Below are 20,871 nucleotides of genomic sequence, written 5' to 3'. Positions count from 1 at the left end.
CACTACAATAGCTGTATACGGAGTCTCAACCACGCCGTCAGTCCCCCGCAGTCCAAATATGGTTAGTATATATTACGTTCACTGGTTGCAAAAAACCAAGATGGCGACGGCCAAAATGACAAACTCAAGACTTCAAAACAGCAGTCCGCAAACCAATGGGTGAGGTTAAACAGATCTGTCAATCAAAGTAACGCATCGATTAGTCGACAAAATCGTATGACTGTTAGTCGAATAAGAATTTATTTGGTTAAGGAAGGCCTTAAAAAATAACAGCAGCACATTCTCCCATACAACCAGCGTTTTTGCTTTGGTTATTAACATGTCAGTGACGTATTTTAAGCCTTAAGATAACAAGCCTCTTTCACGCCTTTAACCAGAGATGCATCCTGTGATAAAATAAGGGCCTCTTGACTATCAGACAGAAAGATTATGATAAAAGAGGAAGCCACTGAACACGCACGAGTTGCAAATAAATCAAGCCTGATTCAAAACCACCTATTTTTTTCTGCTCTGCATTGGTTTTCTTCCATACCGCAACGGGCCTCTAAAGACAACAACCTATGTGGCTCCCTGACTACTTTCAACCAACATGCCTCACCAGTCTCCCATGGGGCATTTCATATCATCCAACCACAAGGCCTGGATGCCAGCACCTCAAGGTGTCTGAGTGTCTCCGAGCACAACGCGGTCTGCTTTCCCATCATTCACTATCGGGTCCTGAATGATATCTTGTGTGATTCTGCAGAGGATCCCATGGAGCTGCCGCAAAGCCCAAACCCTCTGAGCCAGAGGAACGCTGGGCGAAAAAATATTCACAGTCAACAGTGAGAACAGAACAGTCTATAAATCATGCAACCACATCAGAGCTGGTTATATCTGTGGCAGAGAGACACGATGCTGCAGCTTCTTTCAACAGCGGTGTGAGGCTTTCTCTGGAACTTTGTTTTGGATAACAGCTCGTATATAAACGGACAAGCATGTACAGTATACAAAATGTTCCTATTTCAATACATACGCAAGAAAATGATATTTTACTCAAGTAAAAATCACAAATCAACGACGTAAAAATACTAAATTTGTCACCAAATGTTACAGGATTCAGTGGCTCTCAAGCAAATGGCAAAAAACATAGCAACTTGGACGAATAGGCAGGGAATGGGTGGAAAAACGTGAATTTTGCTATACTTTCATCAACCAGAGTTACCTCCTTCAGCTATAGATAGTGACTGAACGGACTATATATTTAAATTAAAGTCTTAGAGATTGAAACATATATATTGAGTAACCAGGTCATGAATTCTGGAAAGAGACATTGAGTTTTTCAAATGTATTTTTTTTTTTTTGCCACTTTTAAGCCCCACAATGCTGGAGAGAACAGATATCTCCAAAACATGGCAACTTTTATTTATTATTTTATTTTTTGGGGGTGTGAACTGTCTCTTTAAACGACAGCAAGCCGTCTCCTTGGTTACAACGAACGTCCATCCACACGGGTGTCGTAAAACTCACGTAAACGTCTCTTGGTCATTTGGTATCCCTGGGTTACATTTGGTATCCCTGGGTTACCTGTTGCTTTTTCTTTTTTTTTTTTTTTTTTATTTTTTTTTTTTTAATTCCTGCGCAGTTTCCAAGCGGTAAGTTAAACGTCGTAGTGAGCACTTATCATCTCTGTGTTTATTAATAAATTAGACATAGTGTATGTAAACTGCCTGTTTGAAAACGAGAAATCGACAGTTGACGGCAAAGGGTTACCCAGGTAACGAGGACTCGACAGTTGACGGCAAAGGGTTACCAAGGTAACGAGGACGCACCGGGGAGAGAGAGAGGGAGTCAGAGCAGCCACAGATGATGCCATTGTGTTTCTGGGATGCCATTACGTTTGAGTAAAGTGTTTCTTGTCTCTTGTCTAACTGCAGATGGAGAAATATGAAAAGCTGGCCAAAATCGGCGAGGGTTCCTACGGCGTGGTGTTCAAGTGCAGACACAGAGACACCGGCCAGATAGTGGCCATCAAGAAGTTTGTGGAGTCCGAAGACGACCCCGTCATCAAGAAGATCGCATTGCGAGAAATACGCATGCTGAAGGTGAGGAGAGATTAGTGTCAGTCTGTGACGTCATGCAGGTGTAATTAGCCTTCACACAATGCATACACAAGAAGCATTTCAAGTTTTGGAAACAAACTTTTATATAAAACAACAAGTATGTTGTACAAAATTGTGGAATTCATTCTGATATTTAGATTTAATTAAAGATATACAGGAAAAATTATTATCATGCAGGTATAATTAGCCTTCACACAATGCATACACAAGAAGCATTTCAAGTTTTGGAAACAAACTTTTTTAAAAAAAGGCTGAATAAAACAACAAGTATGTTGTACAAAATTGTGGAATTCATTCTGATATTTAGGGTATAATTAGCCTTCACACAATGCATACACTGGGCAGCTTTAAAGTTTCATGGAGATCTGTTATTAAAACCTGAAACAGGCGTTTGTGTCCTGTAATGTATATCACCATGTAGTTATACTGCTTCAAGATCAGTAGGATTGAAACTAAGCATATTTACATATTCAAGTTCTGTACTTAAGTACAAATTAGAGGTACTTGTACATTACTTGAGTATTTCCATTTACTTCTGCCCCACTACATCTTAGTGTGAAATATTGTACTTTTAACTTTTGTCTGACAGCTTGAGTTACTTTATAGATTCAGATTGCCTCCAAAATTGGTGATTTCAGTGATAATAAAATGAACAATGTTTACCTCTGTGGTGTAGTGGAGTAGAAGTATAAAGAGACATAAAATAGAAAAATAAATAATAAAGTACAAGTAGCTCAAATTGGTAGCAAAGTAAAGTACTTGGCTTTATTGGTTTCCATTCATTTCCATAAAGTATTAAAACAAATTAACCTGAAACTCGCATTTGTTTCAAGTTTTGGAAACAAAAGTATGTTGTACAAAATTGTGGAATTCATTCTGATATTTAGATTTAATTAAAGATATACAGGACAAATTAACAGACATAAACACAACATTGGGGGCTGCACGGTGGTGTAATAATAATAATAATAATAATCAATCCTTTATTAGTCCCACAATGGGGAAATTATTTCTCTGCATTTAACCCATCCCGGGGAGCAACTTGGGGTTGGGTGTCTTGCTCAAGGACACCTCGGCATGTTGCCGGTAGAGGGGTTTGAACCACCAACCTTGTGGTTACGGGACAAGCGCTCTACCTCATGTGCCACAGCCGTCCAGTAGTGGTTAGCACTGTCGCCTCACAGCAAGAGGGGCCCGGGTTCAATTCCCGGGCTGGACAACCTTCTGTGTGGAGTTTGCATGTTCTCCCCGTGTCAGCGTGGGTTCTCTCCGGGTTCTCCGGCTTCCTCCCACAGTCCAAAGACATGCAGGTTAGGTTAATTGATGACTCTAAATTGCCCGTAGGTGTGGATGTGAGTGTGAGTGGTTGTCTGTCTATATGTCAGCCCTGTGATAGGCTGGCGACCTGTCCAGGTGAACCCTGCCTTCACCCATTGACAGCTGGGATCGGCTCCAGCACCCCCGCGACCCTTAACTGGATAAGCGGTTACGGAAGATGGATGGATGGATGGAAACGCAACATTAGGAGGCTTGCTTTAGATCTTCCATAGGTTTAATGAAGTATTTGAAACATTTTGGGCTGGTCGAGCGCTAAAACAGGGTCCATGTTCTCTGTCGGGTCCCACAGCAGCTGAAACACGTGAATCTGGTCAACCTTCTGGAGGTCTTCAGGAGGAAAAGAAGGCTCCACTTGGTGTTCGAGTTCTGCGAGCAGACGGTCCTCAATGAGCTGGACAAACACCCCAGAGGGTAGGTCAGCTGGGGGGAACACAGCCATGGGGTGTGTGTGAGTTGCTGGGGATTAGATTAGTGAGCTGTGGAAGATTCTGAAGGGCAACATTTACTTAAACTGAAGACAATCATTCTGTTTCCATCTTCAGAGGTTTAATCTGTTATCTCTTTTGTTAGCAACTCTGACAAAAGTGCACTGGCGGAATCTACATTTACTTATACTGTAAGAACACTTTTGATGCACTTGTACTCTAGTCAAGTACTTCCCTTTTATGCTACTTTGTACTTCACTACCTCTTAAATTGTACAGGTGTGTCAGGTACAAGTTACTTTTCAGATTAAGTTATACATACTAAGCCTATGGCTTGTTAACAATGCACTGTTATAGGTTTAACTACACAAATGTATGTACAGTACCAGTCAAAGGTTTGGACACACCTTCTCATTCAATGGTTTTTCTTTATTTTTTATTTTATTTTTTTCTACATTGTAGATTAATATTGAAGACATCCAAACTATGAAGGAACACATATGGAATTATGTGGTAAACAAACAAATGCTCAACAAACCAGAATATGTTTTATATTTTAGATTCTTCAAAGTAGTTGAATGAGAAGGTGTGTCCAAACTTTTGACTGGTACTGTACTTTAGTTACTTTTTATATTTTGATTACCTTTTGCTGATAATACTTCATTTCACTTAAAGTCACAGTGTGCAGGATTTAGTGAAATTTAGCAGTGAGGTTGCAGATTGGTATCATGAGCCTATGATAACGAAAACACAACAATTCTGTGTTTCAGTTGATAATTCACTAATGAAAACATAGTTATGGATATTATATTCAACGTCTGCTAATACATCCCCCTAAATCCTTTACACTGTACCTTAACTAAGCTACAATGAGAATGCAGGGCTTTAAGTTGAAATGGAGTATTTCTACATTGGGGTACGCTTACTTCCACCACTGCAAAAGCGGGCCTCTCTTTACAGTGAAGCATATTACTCACTGGATGTACTTGTATTTGTTAAGACTACTGCTTACGAGAAAATGGCAGCAGAAAGGAGCAGGGTGAATAACAAAGAGGGAGTTAAGACTGATGCCAGGAGATTTGGGAAGATGGAGAGTGTTGGCAGTGGAGCGTCTAAAGCTAAATATTAAGGGGAAATGGTTCTTCTTTTTACTCCATTCTTTGAGCAATCCTAAGGCACATCTAAAGTCACAAGATAAGATTTTTAGTTTTTGTCATGTGAAGTCACACAGCAAGCCCAGGCCACAATGGCCAGTTGCTATCGGACCATTTTCCCCACAAGGCTGTGCAGCAGAAACTCTAGCTGCTCATGAAAACAAAGGCGCTGTTGCTGTTAGAGACAGGACTAAGGTTACCCGGGTGACACGTGGTGCTGTGTAAAGCACCACTTCTGTTTTTTCTAAATAATAGACAAGGAAAACACCACTAGTAAATGGTTTTAGTTTAGTTCCTCTTCCAACGATCATAATCCTTTGTGTGTCATCTTCTGCAGCGTCCAAGAGGCTCAGCTGAAGAGTATCGTCTGGCAGACTCTGCAAGCTGTCAACTTTTGCCACAAGCACAATGTCAGTATATTTTGAATCTGGTACTACATGTAATGTTATTTAAATTTTCATGTCTTTAGTGTTTGATTTTTTCCCTCACTTTTTTTTTCTTCTTTAATGTGTGAAAGAATATATTTGGAGTTCTTCCAAGACTGCCTTAGAACAATACGTTCATGCGATATGTACAGTACATTGAACACATTTTAACTGCTCTCTCTCTCCATACGGGTTATGCAGTGACCCTTTCTTAGTGTGTCAACACTTTAAAATCTAGGGGACAAAGTCCCCAGCCTCACATAAGCTCAAGATGCTTTTAGAATGTTTTTTAGAGAATGAAGACTGTATTTTGTCCAAAATATTTTACAGTGTAGTTGACTACAGCAATAAATAACTCAATGTTCAGACAATTATTGTTTTAAGATAGACTCCAAAAATATGGACATATCCTTAAGGTGTTTTATTTTCCCCCTATTTTACATATATATATACAAACACAAGTTATTCTGCTCCAATAACCTGCTTAACTTTATTTCTAAATTTTAATGTAATTACGTTTTATCTGCATAATTGCCATATCAACTTATTATTATTATTATTATTATTATTAAACCAGGTAAACACTTATATTTTAGAGTGAAATATGTGTTTTCTGTGACAGCTGTTTGCCAATTACCAGAATCTTGCAAAAGATCAAAATATCTTTCAATCTTAGACAGACCGAATTTATTTCGAACATGTAACAAATGTTATGAAAACAAACAAGAATAACCAATGAAATGAACGGTAAACTTATACTTCAAATTCTAAAAAAGTGAACCCATGTTCGACAAGGCTTAGGCAGAAGTAAACACTCATGAGCTCCTTCCGATTACTATAACTTAAATAAGGAACTCCATTTTTATCACATTTACACATAAATAATCATCTTAATATACTGAAAAAAATGTATATAAAAGAAACAACCAATAACAACAACAGCAGTTATCACTTCAGTCCCAAGAGAGACAAGGCCGGTTCCTCATCCTCTCAAAAAAAAAACATTCTCTTGAAAAATGTAATCACAGTTGAAGCTTGTTTCATTTCTCCATCCAAACCATTCCATAGATTCACCCCACAAATTGACATAAACATGCAACTTGTGAGATTTGCTTACTACTCTGACTTGTCCAATATGTAATTGAGCATTATTCCAGATCACAATGAGCAAACTCTGACTTGGTTAAGGCTTCAGTTTCACCAAACAGGAGTCATTGAAGTCTCAGGGACTACAATGCAATGTTCAGTTTTAATATTGAAATGTGCACAGCTTCTGATCTCTTGCTATTGTTCTTCCAGGTCCCTTCCTAATCGTTCAGCCTCAATACATCTCTCTCTCTCTCTCTCTCTCTCTCTCTCTGTGTATTGCGTTGCCAAAATCTTTGATGCCGAGCGTTTGTGTTGCAGTGCATCCACCGTGATGTAAAGCCAGAGAACATCCTCCTCACCAAAACCGGAGTCATCAAGCTCTGTGACTTCGGCTTCGCCCGCATTCTGAGTGAGTCATCCAGAGAGCGAGTGCATTTATGTGCATTTAGTGTTCATCTGCCTCTAATGACTTATTCAACACGGGACCTGATTGGGCTCCTGCTGATGGCATCCTCACTTTCAGTGTTCCGATGAGTCTCTGTTTACCCTTCCTGCCTTGGGTTTCGGTGTTATGTTACCATACATTAACATGTAGTCATTGAGCGTGCCTTGTAATCCCTTCCTCTTCAACGGTCGTGTAATTTTGGTGTTCATTATTCAACGTCTAAGTGCATGTGTGTCCCTACATGTTATTTCCGTCTGCTTGCTCAGCAGGACCAGAGGATGACTACACGGACTATGTGGCCACCCGCTGGTACCGGGCCCCCGAGCTGCTGGTGGGGGATACTCAGTACGGGCCCCCCGTGGACGTGTGGGCCCTTGGCTGTGTCTTCGCTGAGCTGCTCAACGGGAATCCACTGTGGCCCGGGAAGTCCGACGTTGACCAGCTCTACCTCATCCGAAAAACACTAGGTACACTTTATAACGATCATAGATGACAATATATTATTATATTATATTGTATGATAATATATATCGCCGCTTTCTTAAAGCGGAACTTTGGTTCTCATCAACCTCGATATATGGACTGGAATTTCCTCATGTTTTTGTGTCAAAGGGACTAATGGGGACAACAATTTTTGAAATTGGTCCAATAACAAAAGGAGAAGGCTGCAGCCGCTAAACGGGCTGCAATGTAATTGCTCAGGGCAACTCCTCGAGGTCAACGTAGTCCATTCAAAGTGTTTGTTTTGCTACTGAGAGGCTCAGATTTGTATTAAAAGTGTCTGAAAACATTATGGAAAGAACTCTACAGAGAGTCTCGTTCTGAAATCTTGCGGCGCATCCACATGGTGGAAATTAGCTAAATATTCAGCCACGACACTGAAAATCTTTTAGACAACAAACTCTAACGACACCAGCACTCCTCTCTCCATCTCTCACTCACGTCTGCCATTTTCTACCAGCAACAAGTCACATGACACAATAACAAACAGACCTGATGAAGCAAAAGGTAAAGAGAAAAGTGTTTTATTTCTCCCTGCTGGTGAGGAGTTGCCCCGAGCGATAACATTCCAGCCTGTTGCGCGGCTGCAGGCGGCAGCGTTCAATACTGGAGCAATTAAAAAAATAGTTGTCCCTATTACTTACCTAGTCACAAAAACATGGAAAATAGGGTCCAGCTCGAAAACTACTGAAGTTACTCTTTAACAGTTAACACAATCAGCAAATGGATTTAAGAGTAGTCTATGAAGTTTTTTTTTTATTCATCATAAAATCACAGTATTGTTGTTGGTTTGCTTCACTTTCAAACCATAAACTGCACCAGTTAGCTTGAAATCTGTTTTTTCATCAACCTCTGTGTGTTTCTTTGACCATTAACAGCCTTCACACCGGTGTAAGTTAGCTAAAACAAAAAGAGGCACATCCTCTACATTTTATGTGAATTCTATCAAACAGGTTAGATGTGAAATCAGCCAAAAGAATCCTTTACTGAACAGGAAACTTGGACTTCCTGTTCCCTTCCTACTTTGCTCTCGTGGGTTTTTTGAACCAGTATAGAAAACAGTCCTTGCTCTTTTATTTTTAAAGAGATAGTTAGATCTTAGTTATACATTTACATGAAGTAACTTTTGGGTCTTAAGATTTGCAAACCATTTACCATAATGTCAACCACCACCACACAGTTTTTTGTTTTTTTATTCAGATCTTTATTTTCACTGTTTCCCTCAAAGACAAAAATAGCATACCAATGTGTTTTACAGAAAATATATAATAAAATTAAGTAAAATAAAAGACTACAACCACAAAGAAATCAGGGACAAATCAAATGAAAAAATCAAATGAAAAAAGTTTGAAATATTTATATACACATACTTACTGTATAAACGCACATGGACATATAAACATAGCTAAGTAAATGCTAGGACTGAAATGAAACTACTTTCTACCACACACACAGATTTTGATGATCTCCTCTCTGACCTCAGGTGACCTGATCCCTCGTCACCAGCAGGTCTTTCGCTCCAACGTCTTCTTCAGCGGAGTCAGTATTCCTGAACCCGACACGACGGTATGAATCCGGCTGCCACATGTTCTTAACGGAGAGGCGATGAAGTGTGGTTGATGTTATTACTTGCCATTTATTTTTTTGCTCTCAGGAGCCCTTGGAAAAGCGCTTCCTTGGCGTGTCTCCTCACGCCCTCCATGTTATGAAGGTACGTTATGTTTGTGAGTGATGGAGCCTGGTCTCCTAAACTGCGCATGGAGAATGACTCTGTGTAAATCTACGCGTCTTCCTGTGAGCAGTCATGCCTGGTGATGGACCCCTCGCACCGGCTGTCCTGTGAAGAGCTGCTGGAGCTGCCGTACTTCCAGGAGGAAGGAGCCAACTGGGCCCGCGAGGGTGAGCGCCCGGGACGAAGACACGACAAGGGCTCCCGACGCAGACAGCCGGGGGTAAGCACGGAAAACACGGGGGCTCGATGGTGGAAGAAATAGTCCTATGACCCCAAACGCATGTGCTGCAGAAGAGAGCCAGTCCTTCTCACTGTCACTCCAATCCTAAATGTATTCAAACTAACCTCTCTATAACAGCCACCTCTTGAGTAGAAAATCTTTTCAAATGACGGTTCCTCATCCTAATTTTACTGCCATCCTGTTAAAGCATTATCTCACCCATTTTTCTCTCTCTCTCTCTTCCCATTCCCTCACTCTAGGCTCAGTACCTGCCTCAGTTACCAAACAGCAACATCTCACCAGCACCGGATGTTAAGAAACAGGTGAAGCATAAATATCACCTGCCCAACATCTGACAAAGCAGAGAGAGAGAGACGGACTTGTGTTATGTTTTGGCGCAATCATTTTTAACACAGTCCGGTTTGAAGACGCATTTTTCTTAGGTGTGAAGGTGAAACAGTGTATTTTAACTCTACGATCACTTTCACTTGTCATTTTTGTTTAAAATATCACTTAATATTCTTCACACAACAAACAATAGTTTAAAGCTGCAGGTTAGGCAAAACACTTTAAAAAAATACAGCAAGTGTCAGGTTTTCACGTCTTTATAAAATGATATTAAACGGCTCATAAAAATCACCAGTGGTCATCAATTGGACAAAAGTACTTTGGTTTTTTTGTTTGTGGTGCAGTCAATGACAACGGATCATGTTCTTATCGGCGACAAAATATGTACTACATGTTAGGATTAACCCTTTAAACAAGATTCTCAGTCAACACTAAATCACTTCTAATAATGTTTATTTCCTGATACATTTTATTATTATTAAAAAAAAATACAGAATGAATAAAAGCATTGTTAGCTTAAGAAATAAGCGTTAGTGTTATTTAAGTGTTAGAAAAGACAAAAAAGTACTGAATACATAACACTGTTTCACATATATCGCTGTATACCTGATGTGTTAGTTCCTGGGTCTTATCAAGGTTTAATAAAAACCTGCCATGACAGTTATCAGAGCCTCAGTGTTTGACAACGATCCCCCAAGTTTGACATGGACGATCCCGCTGTTGCTCAGACACAAGACAGTGATACACTGGAACATGCATTAACACACTGAAAGCCCTGACACGCAGCTTGATCAATCACCCGACCTCGAACTCATCAAATTACAGATGGAATTCCGTGTTACACGTCACCTCAGCACGGTGGTTAATGGCCTCTGAGTCGGTCACCAGATGATTGATGGAATTTGGACAAAACATCCAGTGTTTATTGTTCATCAATTAAATACATTCGTAAACAATTCCCTTTATGTTTTTATCTCGTGATTCAATAAAAATTCCGCAAGAAAAGCAAAAGTAAACAAGGGAGGAAACGTAATAAAAAATGGCCCTAAACAACTCTTTAAACTAATACAAAAGACACTGTTTGGTAGATCTCAAGATGTGATAATTGATTATTGTTGGAGAGGCTGTTAACTGTTGAATGAGTGCCCTCTTGTGGTGGAATGTGCCACATGTCGGGAGAACAGATTGCAAAGTGGACTTTACTGGGTCAAAGTGTTGTGAGTTGATTGCATCTCTGAACGCAACCCTTTACAAGACGAGAAAACACACACAACTCCAGTATAAACTCACTGGACATGCTAACAGAATATGTATAAACATGATGTGAGCAGGTAGGATTACATTAGATTAAATTAACTTGTTCCACAGGGCATAGTCTTAAATGTCAACCTCCAATTATTATTATTATTGGCTAGAGTCAAGGAAATTAACACTACAAAAAAAAAATCCTTGTTTTTCTCTCTGGCACCGCTTAAACCGATCTGTGTGTAGTGGGGGTTCAGTCTAAAGACCGCTGAACTGAGGATTTACCAGCTGGGCAAACCTCAGAGTTAACAGGAGTGAATTCAAATCAAAACACCATTACCCCCGGGGCGTCGCGATGATCTTGTACCTGCGAGGGACGTTGGCGAAGCTGCTGTGCTCTGGGCTGAGATCGACACTGTCGGGTCCTCCGGGGCAAGAGAAGGTGAAGCGCTGGAGGAGTGTCACCAGGAAGAGGAAGATCTCCATGCGAGCCAGGGACTCCCCGACACAAGCCCTCTTTCCTGAGAAACAAACCAGTGAGAATGAGCATATGAGATATACAGAACACGATTGCAGGGGACTGGTTCGTCCTCATCAACACATCAGAGCTCAGAAAAGAGCTGGACAACACTAAAATCTGTTAAGCATTCAGGTCGGCCACATTTGTGTGTGAGTGAGCGAAACACGGTTTGAAAAAGGACATTTGCTTAATAATTTACCTGCAGAGAAAGGCATGAATGCGTGGTTTTTCTTAAAGTTGCCGTTCTGGTCCAGGAAGTGCTGCGGGTTGAAGGACCAGGGGGTCTCCCACTGTTTCTCGTCTTTCAGCACAGAGTGCAACAAGGGGATAATGATCGTATCCTGTTGAGAGAAGACAGGTCGTTTTTACATCATCTGGAAACGTCAACACTTTATGTGACGACTCCGGGTTACCTTAGGAATTGTGTAACCCCTGAACGAGATGTCCCGGAGGGCGTAATGGGGGATGCTCATGGGGACAATATCCATGAGACGCTGAATTTCATGGAGGACTGCGTCTGTAAAGGGGAGGGACTTCTTGTCCTCCATGTAAGGACAACGCTGCTGTCCAATCACAGTTTCGATCTCCTGCTGCATATTCTCTTCAGAATGAGAGAAGCACAATGAATGGAACAGCAGACGAGGTTAAATGTTCAGTTTCATCAGCATTACATCCAACAATTGATGATCTTGTAAAGTAGAGATGTGTTTAAACAAAATATTCCATATAAAAAGGACAGATTTGTATTTTTTTTTTTTTTGGTTCCTGGGACCTACCCTGTATTTTGGGGTACTTGATCAGCACACTCAGTGCAAATCTGAGAGTGGAGCTGGTGGTTTCGGTTCCTGCCAGGTACAGATTCAGCACCGTTGCCACCAGGTTCTCATAGTGGAACTCGCTTGTGGGAATGTGTTTTTCCTAAAGAAACAAAACGATAGCCATTATTTTACTCATAGACAATACAACCCACTGGAGGATCACAATTCAGGGTGTTCAGATGCACTGGAGGGAGCTAACCGGTGCACCTAGCCATCTGAGGTGCTCAGTATTTGCAGAACCATCTGTCGTTACAGGGACTATTGGCATCAGTGAATACGCAGGTGTTACGAGTAAGCATGCTAACCATGTTCAAGTTAAATGAAACAAACTCAGTTCACATAGTTCCGTTTGATGAACTGCATTGGGTCACACCTGATTGAGTCTCGTGAGGAAGCAGTCGATGTAGTCTCTGGGTGAGCCGGGTTCCAGCGTGTCCTGGTGCTCCTGGATCTTTTTGATAATGAACTCTCTCAGCTCTTCAATTCTGGCGAAGACTTTGTGCTGTCGCCCCGGAAGCCACTCCATCAACCCAGGGAAGATGTTGTACAGCTGCGATGGGAGAGAAATCCTATGAATGACGTGTTCCACAACCGGCCGCTAGCTGAGCAGAAAGTACCTGCTGTGATTTGGTGTTTGAGGCGCTGCATCTTTCTCAAAAAAGAAGGACAAACTGGATATATATAAATCAACATGGAAAAATGGTTTCTGAACCTTCGTAATTATAAATGTACTTTGCACAACTTTGTGAACCTTTTATAAATAAATACAAACACAAATTTAAAAAAAAAAAACATAAAAAATTTAACGCACTCTAGTTTTTACCAGGATCAAGAGAGTGCAACTTAGAAAAACACCACAAAAAAAAGCACGACCAAATGAGGCAACGATCACCACCACTGTAACATGCACAAAACATATTTAATAACTGCAACAGTGCTGCAAGTCAGAAAGGATAACAGAAGTTTCCAAGGCACACTAAAAACTAATAGGAACAAAAAGCATTTTTGTTCAGTATGTCAATAACATCTGAACCATGCAATCAAAATGATGAGACTGAAATAAAAACAGTTTGGTCCTTTTTTTCAATCAGGCAGGAAGATCCACTGACTTGTGGCTTTTACAGACAAAGCTGAATGCCCAAATAATGGCATAGCACACTCTCATAGAGAGGATATTCTTAAGGATATAATAGAATCTGATTCAGTGAGTATACACAAAGACGCGTAGCAGTGGAAGACCAAACCCCCCCCCAACATCCTCCTCTTACCTGACCAAAGGGACTGCTGCCAAACTTCAGGGTCTCCGTGAGTATCTGCAGGAGGGAGAGGAAGCTCTGGTCGTCGTAGCTGAAGCGTTGGCCGAACACCAAGCAGCAGATCACGTTGGACACGGTGCAGCTCATGAAGTAGGTGGGGTCAAAAGGTGTGGCTGGAGGAAAACAAAGAAAATAGCAGAGATGGGGAATTGTACTTTAGTCACACTAACAATGACTTGAGACTTGTGGGCATCTCTGGGTTTGAGAGGCAAGAGGAATGTTTTCATTTACAATAGCTGTCATTAGTGGGAGACCCAGTGTTATTATACATATAATATGGTTGTGCTCTAACTCTCTGTCTGTTTCCAGTTTTAGGGGCAAAATACAGTTATTTACTGAATAGGAAAGTTTTCATTGTGTGTGTTCTTTTTCATATTGCATCCCAAAAGCCTGTTTAAAGGGATCATATACCAAATAATTAATAGATAGAAAAGTAATGATAACAGTAGCCTGCATGCTTTGAACTCCTCAGGTATAGCTGTGGGGTTTTCTAAGCTGAACGGATGGCCATGCAGCAGATGATACAAGGTTCATTACAACCAGAATAGAACTAAGACTCGGCTTGGACTTGCAAGAAATGACTTGTGAGCATCTCTGGTGCTCAGAAAACTTGCCAGCTTGACTGTTAAAAAGCCAGCACCACTTGGACTATTTTTTTCTCAATGCCTTCAACGTTGAGTTATGGCCTCCCTCCCCTGGGAAGATCTGACCACAACCTGGTGCACCTCCGGCCTGTGTACAAACCTCTTGTGCACAGGCAGCCAGCTGTGACCCGCACAGTCAAAAGATGGTCCGATGAAGCCGAGGAGGCTCTTAAGGACTGTTTGACTCGACTGTGTGGGAAGTGTTCAGTGATGCCCATGGGGAGGACATCGAGGGTCTCACAGACACCATAACGGAATACATAAACTTTTGTGTGGAGAACACCGTACCCACCAGGACTGTACAGTGTTTTTCCAACAGCAAACCATGGATCAATCCTGATATAAAGACCCTCCTCAAGGAGAAGAAGAGGGTCTTTAGATCAGGAAACAAGGAGGAGCTGAGGACGTGCAGAGGGAGCTGAGGAGGAAGATAAGGGAAGGGAAAAATGTCTACAGGACAAAGATGGAGGACCAGCTGCAGCAGAACAACATCAGCGGAGTCTGGAAGAGCCTCAAGGCCATGTCTGGCCACAAGGGGCCCAACCAACAGCCTGTGGGGGACCAACAGTGGGTGAATGACCTGAACTCATTCTTTAACAGATTATATCAGCCACCCACCCCTCCCCCCACCCAGACCACCCTGCCGCTGCAGCCCCCATCGTCTGCACCCCCTGTGGATTACCCCCGTCTTCTTCCTCCTCCTCCACCCCCTTTTCCACAACACTCGGCTCCCCTCCACACTCCTCAAACACTGCACACCTCCAACACCCCACCCCCACCCCCACTCCAACAACCTACAGCACACAGCCCCCTTCCCCCAACTTGTCCCTCTCAATTAACCAGGTGAGAAAAGAACTGAGGAGAATAAAGGTGAGAAAAGCCACGGGTCCGGACGGCATCAGCTCAAGGCTCCTCAGATCCTGCGCAGACCAGCTGTGCAGGATAGTGGAGCACATCTTTAACTTGAGCTTGAAGCTGGGGAGGGTACCACAGCTATGGAAGACGTCCTGCGTGGTACCAGTCCCAAAGACCCCGGGGCCAAGGACTTCAGCAGGCTTCAGGCCGGTGGCTTTAACATCCCACCTGATGAAGACCCTGGAGCAGCTGGTCCTTGTGCACCTCCGCCCCTGGTGATCTCATCTTTGGACCCTCTTCAGTTCGCCTACCAATCTGGCATCGGGGTGGATGACGCTGTCATCTACCTGCTACAAAGATGCCTTTCTCACCTGGAAAAGGCTGGAAGCACTGTGAGAGTCATGTTCTCCGACTTCTCCAGTGCCTTCAACACCATCCAGCCTTTGCTTCTGAGGGACAAGCTGGAGCAGACCGGGGTGGACCACCACCTCACTGCATGGATCCTGGACTACCTCACCAACCGTCCACAGTATGTGAGGATAGGGGAGTGTGAGTCAGATCGGGTGTCCTGCAGCACAGGGGCCCCACAAGGAACCGTTCTGGCTCCATTGCTCTTCTCCATCTACACATCAGACTTCACATATAACTCTGCTACCTGCCACCTGCAAAAGTTCTCTGACGACTCTGCAATCGTCGGCCTCATCTCCCCAGGCGATGAGAGGGAATACAGAGAACTGAACCAGGACTTCATAGGATGGTGCCGGCGGAACCGCCTCCAGATCAACTCTGGTGAAACCAAAGAGCTGGTGGTGGACTTCCGCCGGGGTAAACACTTTTTTATGCAGTGGTCTGCTGGAGCAGCAGCATCTCAGCAGCCGACAAGAAGAGACTCAACAAGCTTGTCAGGAAGGCCAGCAGTGTGCTGGGGTGTCCGCTGGATACGGTGGAGGTGGTGGGAGACAGGAGGGTGATGGCCAAGCTGTCATCCCTGATGAACAACACCTCCCACCCCATGCAGGACACCCTGGCAGCTCTGTGCAGCTCCTTCACCACCGGCTGCTTCACCCCCGGTGTGTGAAGGAGAGGTACCGCAGGTCCTTCCTTCCTGCTGCTGTCAGGTTGCACAACCAGCTCTGCTCCCAGCAGACCACATGACACATGACAATAAAAACTTGACAATAAAAACCTGTGCAATACATTACACTGTGCAATAATAGTTAAAATAGTTTTTTCTGTCTGTAAATATAATATTTCAGTTAATGTTGATTTTCTACTGTTTTGTATTTCTTATTTATAATACTTGTTTTTTTATTTTCATTTTTTCTTTTTATCTTGTCTTTCTTTACTATGTCTCTTGTGTGCACTTTACTCTATGCTGCTGTAAGCCTGCAAATTTCCCCGCTGCGGGACTAATAAAGGATTATCTTATCTTATCTTATCTTATCTTATCTTATCTTGAAGATCGTAAAACTAAACAACAGACAGACTTATTTATAGTTTCTCAAGTTCATGAAAACAAGACAGGAGTTTTTAGTTATGACCCTGGGTTGTGTATGACTGTTGGACAAATACACAATTAGAGCAAACGTACAAGCCAAGCAGATGCATACCTTTGGTGTCATCTATGCGGGCCAACAGGTGCCTGCTCTCCTCCTGGATCCACTCCTCCATCCCCTTGCGTCCCATCCCGAAGTCTCTCAGCGTCGTCAGGGTGAAACGCCGCAACTGCTGCCAGCGCTCTCCGTTACTGATCGCCAAACCTTTGAAGATGCAGAAAAGGTAGTCGGAAGAAACTCACAATGAGTTAGAAGATGCAATTACAGGCTAGAACATTTGAAAGGAATTAAAGAAGGTTACTTCTTACAGCAGACTGAAAGCCTGTTAAACTGGGACTATTAAAAAATAGAATAATAACAAGTAGACTCACAAATGCCACACAGTCTGCATTAATATGGTGCGGTTAGAAAAAGAGAAAGAATTAAAACGTTTGGCCAGAAGACATAAACCACACAATGATTTGAAGCCTGGTTTTAAGGTCACAGAATGTTGTACTCAAACATATTTCTATGTTACAAATCATGACAAATTCACATATTACCATAGCCCCTGGTAACCCTCATTAGGAAAGGAATCGGTCCTCTGCCATTGAAGTCATCTGCCTGGTCCACCAGTGCCTCCTTCACAGCGTCATACCCGACCAGGATCACTGCGCACTGAGGGCCCAGGTACACAGTCATCACGGGGCCATAGCTTTCACTGAGCTGGGGAGCAAGAAGCATGCTTTTGAGTTCAGACAAGCAAGGAACAAGCCAAAGTGAACATACCCGGCGCACTGCAGAGAACAAAACAGATGCCGAAGGACTCACAATATCAAAACTACATCCATAACTAAGATATAAAATAAAAATATATATCTGCAAAAGTAGACTTAAAGGCTGAAATATCTCATACAAAACACATTACAGCTAAAACTGACGCATTTCAACATTTCGACCTCATAGCTTTGGAGTTTACTGCCAGAAGAACAGGGTAGAGCATTTTGAGCTAAATTAGCCTAAACTCTTTAAGTAATCCAGATTTTGCTAGCTAATCTCTTTAAACATAACCAGAACTTTTACAACTCAATCAAATATGTCTTACCTTTTTTTCCTAATCAGAACACTTTTCATAATTAAGCCAAAAGGTCGTTAAGACCGTGACAAACAGTGTCATTATGAATGATGGGGAAAAGTTTCGGAAGGTCATTCACCAAAATAAAAAATAAAAGTTACATCATGAAAAAGGTTACATAGGAATTGTAGTCCTTTTTCTGGAAGGCAAGAAACTATTAACTAACAGCATGGGAAAAGACTTCAGGGACACAGTAAATTATGACAATCATAAAAAATAACATTGAGTATTTTAGAATTGTATGCTTAAAGATCTTGTAGAAATGTCAATTTATTTTTATTTTTTTTACAGAGGTGCAATAGAAAGCATCCTGACCGAAAAAAATTACAAACTGGCATGGGATGTGCACGGCCAAGACAAGAGGGCTCTACAGCGGGTGATAAAAAAAACACCCAGCGCTTCATCAGTAGCCAACTGCTGAGCAACAGTGATATTGGTGACAAGAGGTGCCTTCGCAGGGGCATATATATATATATATATATATATATATATATATATATATATTTATATATATATATTTATTTATATATATTTATATTTATTTATATATATTTATATATATTTATTTATATTTATATATTTTATATATATATATTTATTTATTTATATATTATTTATATATATATATTTATATATTTATATTTATATATATTTATATATATATTTATATATATATTTATATTATATATATATATATTATATATATATATATATGATTAATGCATTTGTTTTCTTTCTCATGTAACAATACAGGACTACAAACTGCATTTTGATGAGCAACCATGTTGAACAATGACATTTTTACCTTGTAACCTTGTACTTTGGGACATGGCTAACTCAAGCACATGCACCAAAAATTAAAAAAGTTCAGCAATGGAAATAAAAGTATATTAAGTGTGCATTATTATGTGTTTATGTGATAAAGAATACCTGAATCTATGATTCAAATATTGATTTAATGTTATACATATTTGACATATTTCACAGAATGTAGTTCATGTGGACAGGAATGTTGCTTCATAACAGGATTGACCCTGTTTATTATCTACCTGACACACAAGGCCCTCTCTCACCTGGAGAAGCTGGGAAGCACTGTGAGAGTCATGTTCTTTGACTTCTCCAGTGCTTTCAACACCATCCAGCCCTCCCTACTGAGAGAGAAGCTGCTGGAGATGAACCTGCACCCCGACACCACTTCCTGGATCACAGACTACCTCACAGGCCGGCCACAGTATGTCAGGGTGGATGGCTGTGTCTCTGAGTCTGTGATCCAGGAAGTGGTGTCGGGGTGCAGGTTCATCTCCAGCAGCTTCTCTCTCAGTAGGGAGGGCTGGATGGTGTTGAAAGCACTGGATAGTATGTGTATTCATTGTCTGTGTAGTTGTATAGTATGTGTATTTATTGTCTGTGTAGTTGTATAGTATGTGTATTTATTGTCTGTGTAGTTGTATAGTATGTGTATTTATTGTCTGTGTAGTTGTATAGTATGTGTATTTATTGTCTGTGTAGTTGTATAGTATGTGTATTTATTGTCTGTGTAGTTGTATAGTATGTGTATTTATTGTCTGTGTAGTTGTATAGTATGTGTATTTATTGTCTGTGTAGTTGTATAGTATGTGTATTTATTGTCTGTGTAGTTGTATAGTATGTGTATTTATTGTCTGTGTAGTTGTATAGTATGTGTATTTATTGTCTGTGTAGTTGTATAGTATGTGTATTTATTGTCTGTGTAGTTGTATAGTATGTGTATTTATTGTCTGTGTAGTTGTATAGTATGTGTATTTATTGTCTGTGTAGTTGTATAGTATGTGTATTTATTGTCTGTGTAGTTGTATAGTATGTGTATTTATTGTCTGTGTAGTTGTATAGTATGTGTATTTATTGTCTGTGTAGTTGTATAGTATGTGTATTTATTGTCTGTGTAGTTGTATAGTATGTGTATTTATTGACCTGTCTCTCTCTCACCTTTAGCATAGTTTTGAACGGAGCTTTTTTGTCCATCTGTAGCAGGTTCCCTATGATCGGCAGACCAGACGGTCCTGGAGGTAAACAAACGTGTTTACTGCTCTTCAGTCTGAACATCCAGACCAAAGCAGTGATGAGCCCCACTAACAGCAGCGTCACAGACCACTCCATGATGGAGAAAGTATGGAGAAAGTATGCTGCTTAGTTAAAGGTCTCCCTCTGTGAAGTGATCACCTGATTGCACAGACACAAACAGCTGTCACTGCCCTGGTTGGGCGTGACAAGTGTCAAACTTTCCCCTAGATTTCGTGTTGATTTGCGGAAGCAGGAATGGAGAGAGAGAGGTTACCTGTGGTACATCCCAAGTCTCTTAAATGTCCTCCTCCATTCCCTCATTTGCGTCGTTTCCTTGGCCGTTTCTCAATACCAAGTACGGTCAAGTCTGAACTTGCAAACTTGCAAGTTCAGACTTGGATAGTTCGACTCGGGAGTACACGGGAGGACGCAGTACGTCATGACGTCATTACGCAATTGGAACAGCAGCGAACTCGATGACGTCACCGACGTCACGACGTCACCGACTCAGCTCGTCGGTCCCGCCTACTCCTGGTTATCTTCAGTCATATATATTGACAATAAAACGAAATATGATATAAAACACAACCCTGCCTTTTTTTCGTTTTCATTTAGAAAATATTAAAATATATAATAATATATATATATATATATATATATATATGTATATGTTTTGTGTTACATCTGCAACCACAACCACAGAGACACCGGAGCCAGCGGCACATCTGGAGAGGCCTAGCCGAGATCAGGCTGCTGTCAGCGGGCTGCATGAGCACCACCGCCCGGTCTCCTCTCTGGACCTCTCATATCTCTATATATATATCTATATATATATATATATATATATATATATATATATATATATATATATATATATATATAGATATATATATATATATATATATATATATATCCTCTCTGGACCTCTCATATATATATATATATATATATATATATATATATATATATATATATATAGATATAT

The 20,871-nt window shown here is 41.1% G+C and overlaps 2 protein-coding genes across 2 annotated transcripts; one reads left to right on the top strand and one right to left on the bottom strand.

Moving 5' to 3' along the window:
- Positions 1–1,850: 1,850 nt before the first annotated feature.
- Positions 1,851–9,787, top strand: LOC129109260 (cyclin-dependent kinase-like 1). The gene is made up of 9 exons (XM_054621323.1): positions 1,851–2,084; positions 3,730–3,851; positions 5,356–5,428; positions 6,851–6,941; positions 7,247–7,444; positions 8,962–9,044; positions 9,133–9,189; positions 9,281–9,430; positions 9,691–9,787. The coding sequence occupies exons 1-9, from the start codon at positions 1,917–1,919 to the stop codon at positions 9,784–9,786; spliced, it is 1,038 nt and encodes a 345-aa protein (XP_054477298.1). The 5' UTR covers positions 1,851–1,916; the 3' UTR covers position 9,787.
- A 173-nt stretch (positions 9,788–9,960) lies between these two features.
- LOC129109103 (cytochrome P450 2G1-like) lies at positions 9,961–20,324 on the bottom strand. Its single transcript, XM_054621101.1, has 9 exons — positions 19,812–20,324; positions 17,275–17,437; positions 16,787–16,936; positions 13,630–13,790; positions 12,735–12,911; positions 12,320–12,461; positions 11,957–12,144; positions 11,743–11,884; positions 9,961–11,544 (listed from the first exon to the last, which is right to left on the bottom strand). The coding sequence occupies exons 1-9, from the start codon at positions 19,980–19,982 to the stop codon at positions 11,360–11,362; spliced, it is 1,479 nt and encodes a 492-aa protein (XP_054477076.1). The 5' UTR covers positions 19,983–20,324; the 3' UTR covers positions 9,961–11,359.
- Positions 20,325–20,871: the final 547 nt, after the last annotated feature.

The sequence above is a fragment of the Anoplopoma fimbria genome, chromosome 1, assembly GCF_027596085.1.
Source record: "Anoplopoma fimbria isolate UVic2021 breed Golden Eagle Sablefish chromosome 1, Afim_UVic_2022, whole genome shotgun sequence".
In the NCBI taxonomy this organism is placed as follows: Eukaryota; Metazoa; Chordata; class Actinopteri; order Perciformes; family Anoplopomatidae; genus Anoplopoma; species Anoplopoma fimbria.
Note: the sequence above shows the minus strand (reverse complement) of the source record. Positions and strands in the feature narration are given on the sequence as shown.

Coding starts and splice junctions, on each gene's coding strand:
- LOC129109103 (XM_054621101.1), bottom strand. CDS start 19,982: ATGGAGTGGTCTGTGACGCTGCTGTTAGTGGGGCTCATCACTGCTTTG. Junction 17,438..19,811: donor CGTTCAAAACTATGCTAAAG/GTGAGAGAGAGA, acceptor CTTGCTCCCCAG/CTCAGTGAAAGCTATGGCCC. Junction 12,462..12,734: donor TCCTCACGAGACTCAATCAG/GTGTGACCCAAT, acceptor TTGTTTCTTTAG/GAAAAACACATTCCCACAAG.
- LOC129109260 (XM_054621323.1), top strand. CDS start 1,917: ATGGAGAAATATGAAAAGCTGGCCAAAATCGGCGAGGGTTCCTACGGC. Junction 3,852..5,355: donor CTGGACAAACACCCCAGAGG/GTAGGTCAGCTG, acceptor CATCTTCTGCAG/CGTCCAAGAGGCTCAGCTGA. Junction 6,942..7,246: donor CGGCTTCGCCCGCATTCTGA/GTGAGTCATCCA, acceptor CTTGCTCAGCAG/GACCAGAGGATGACTACACG.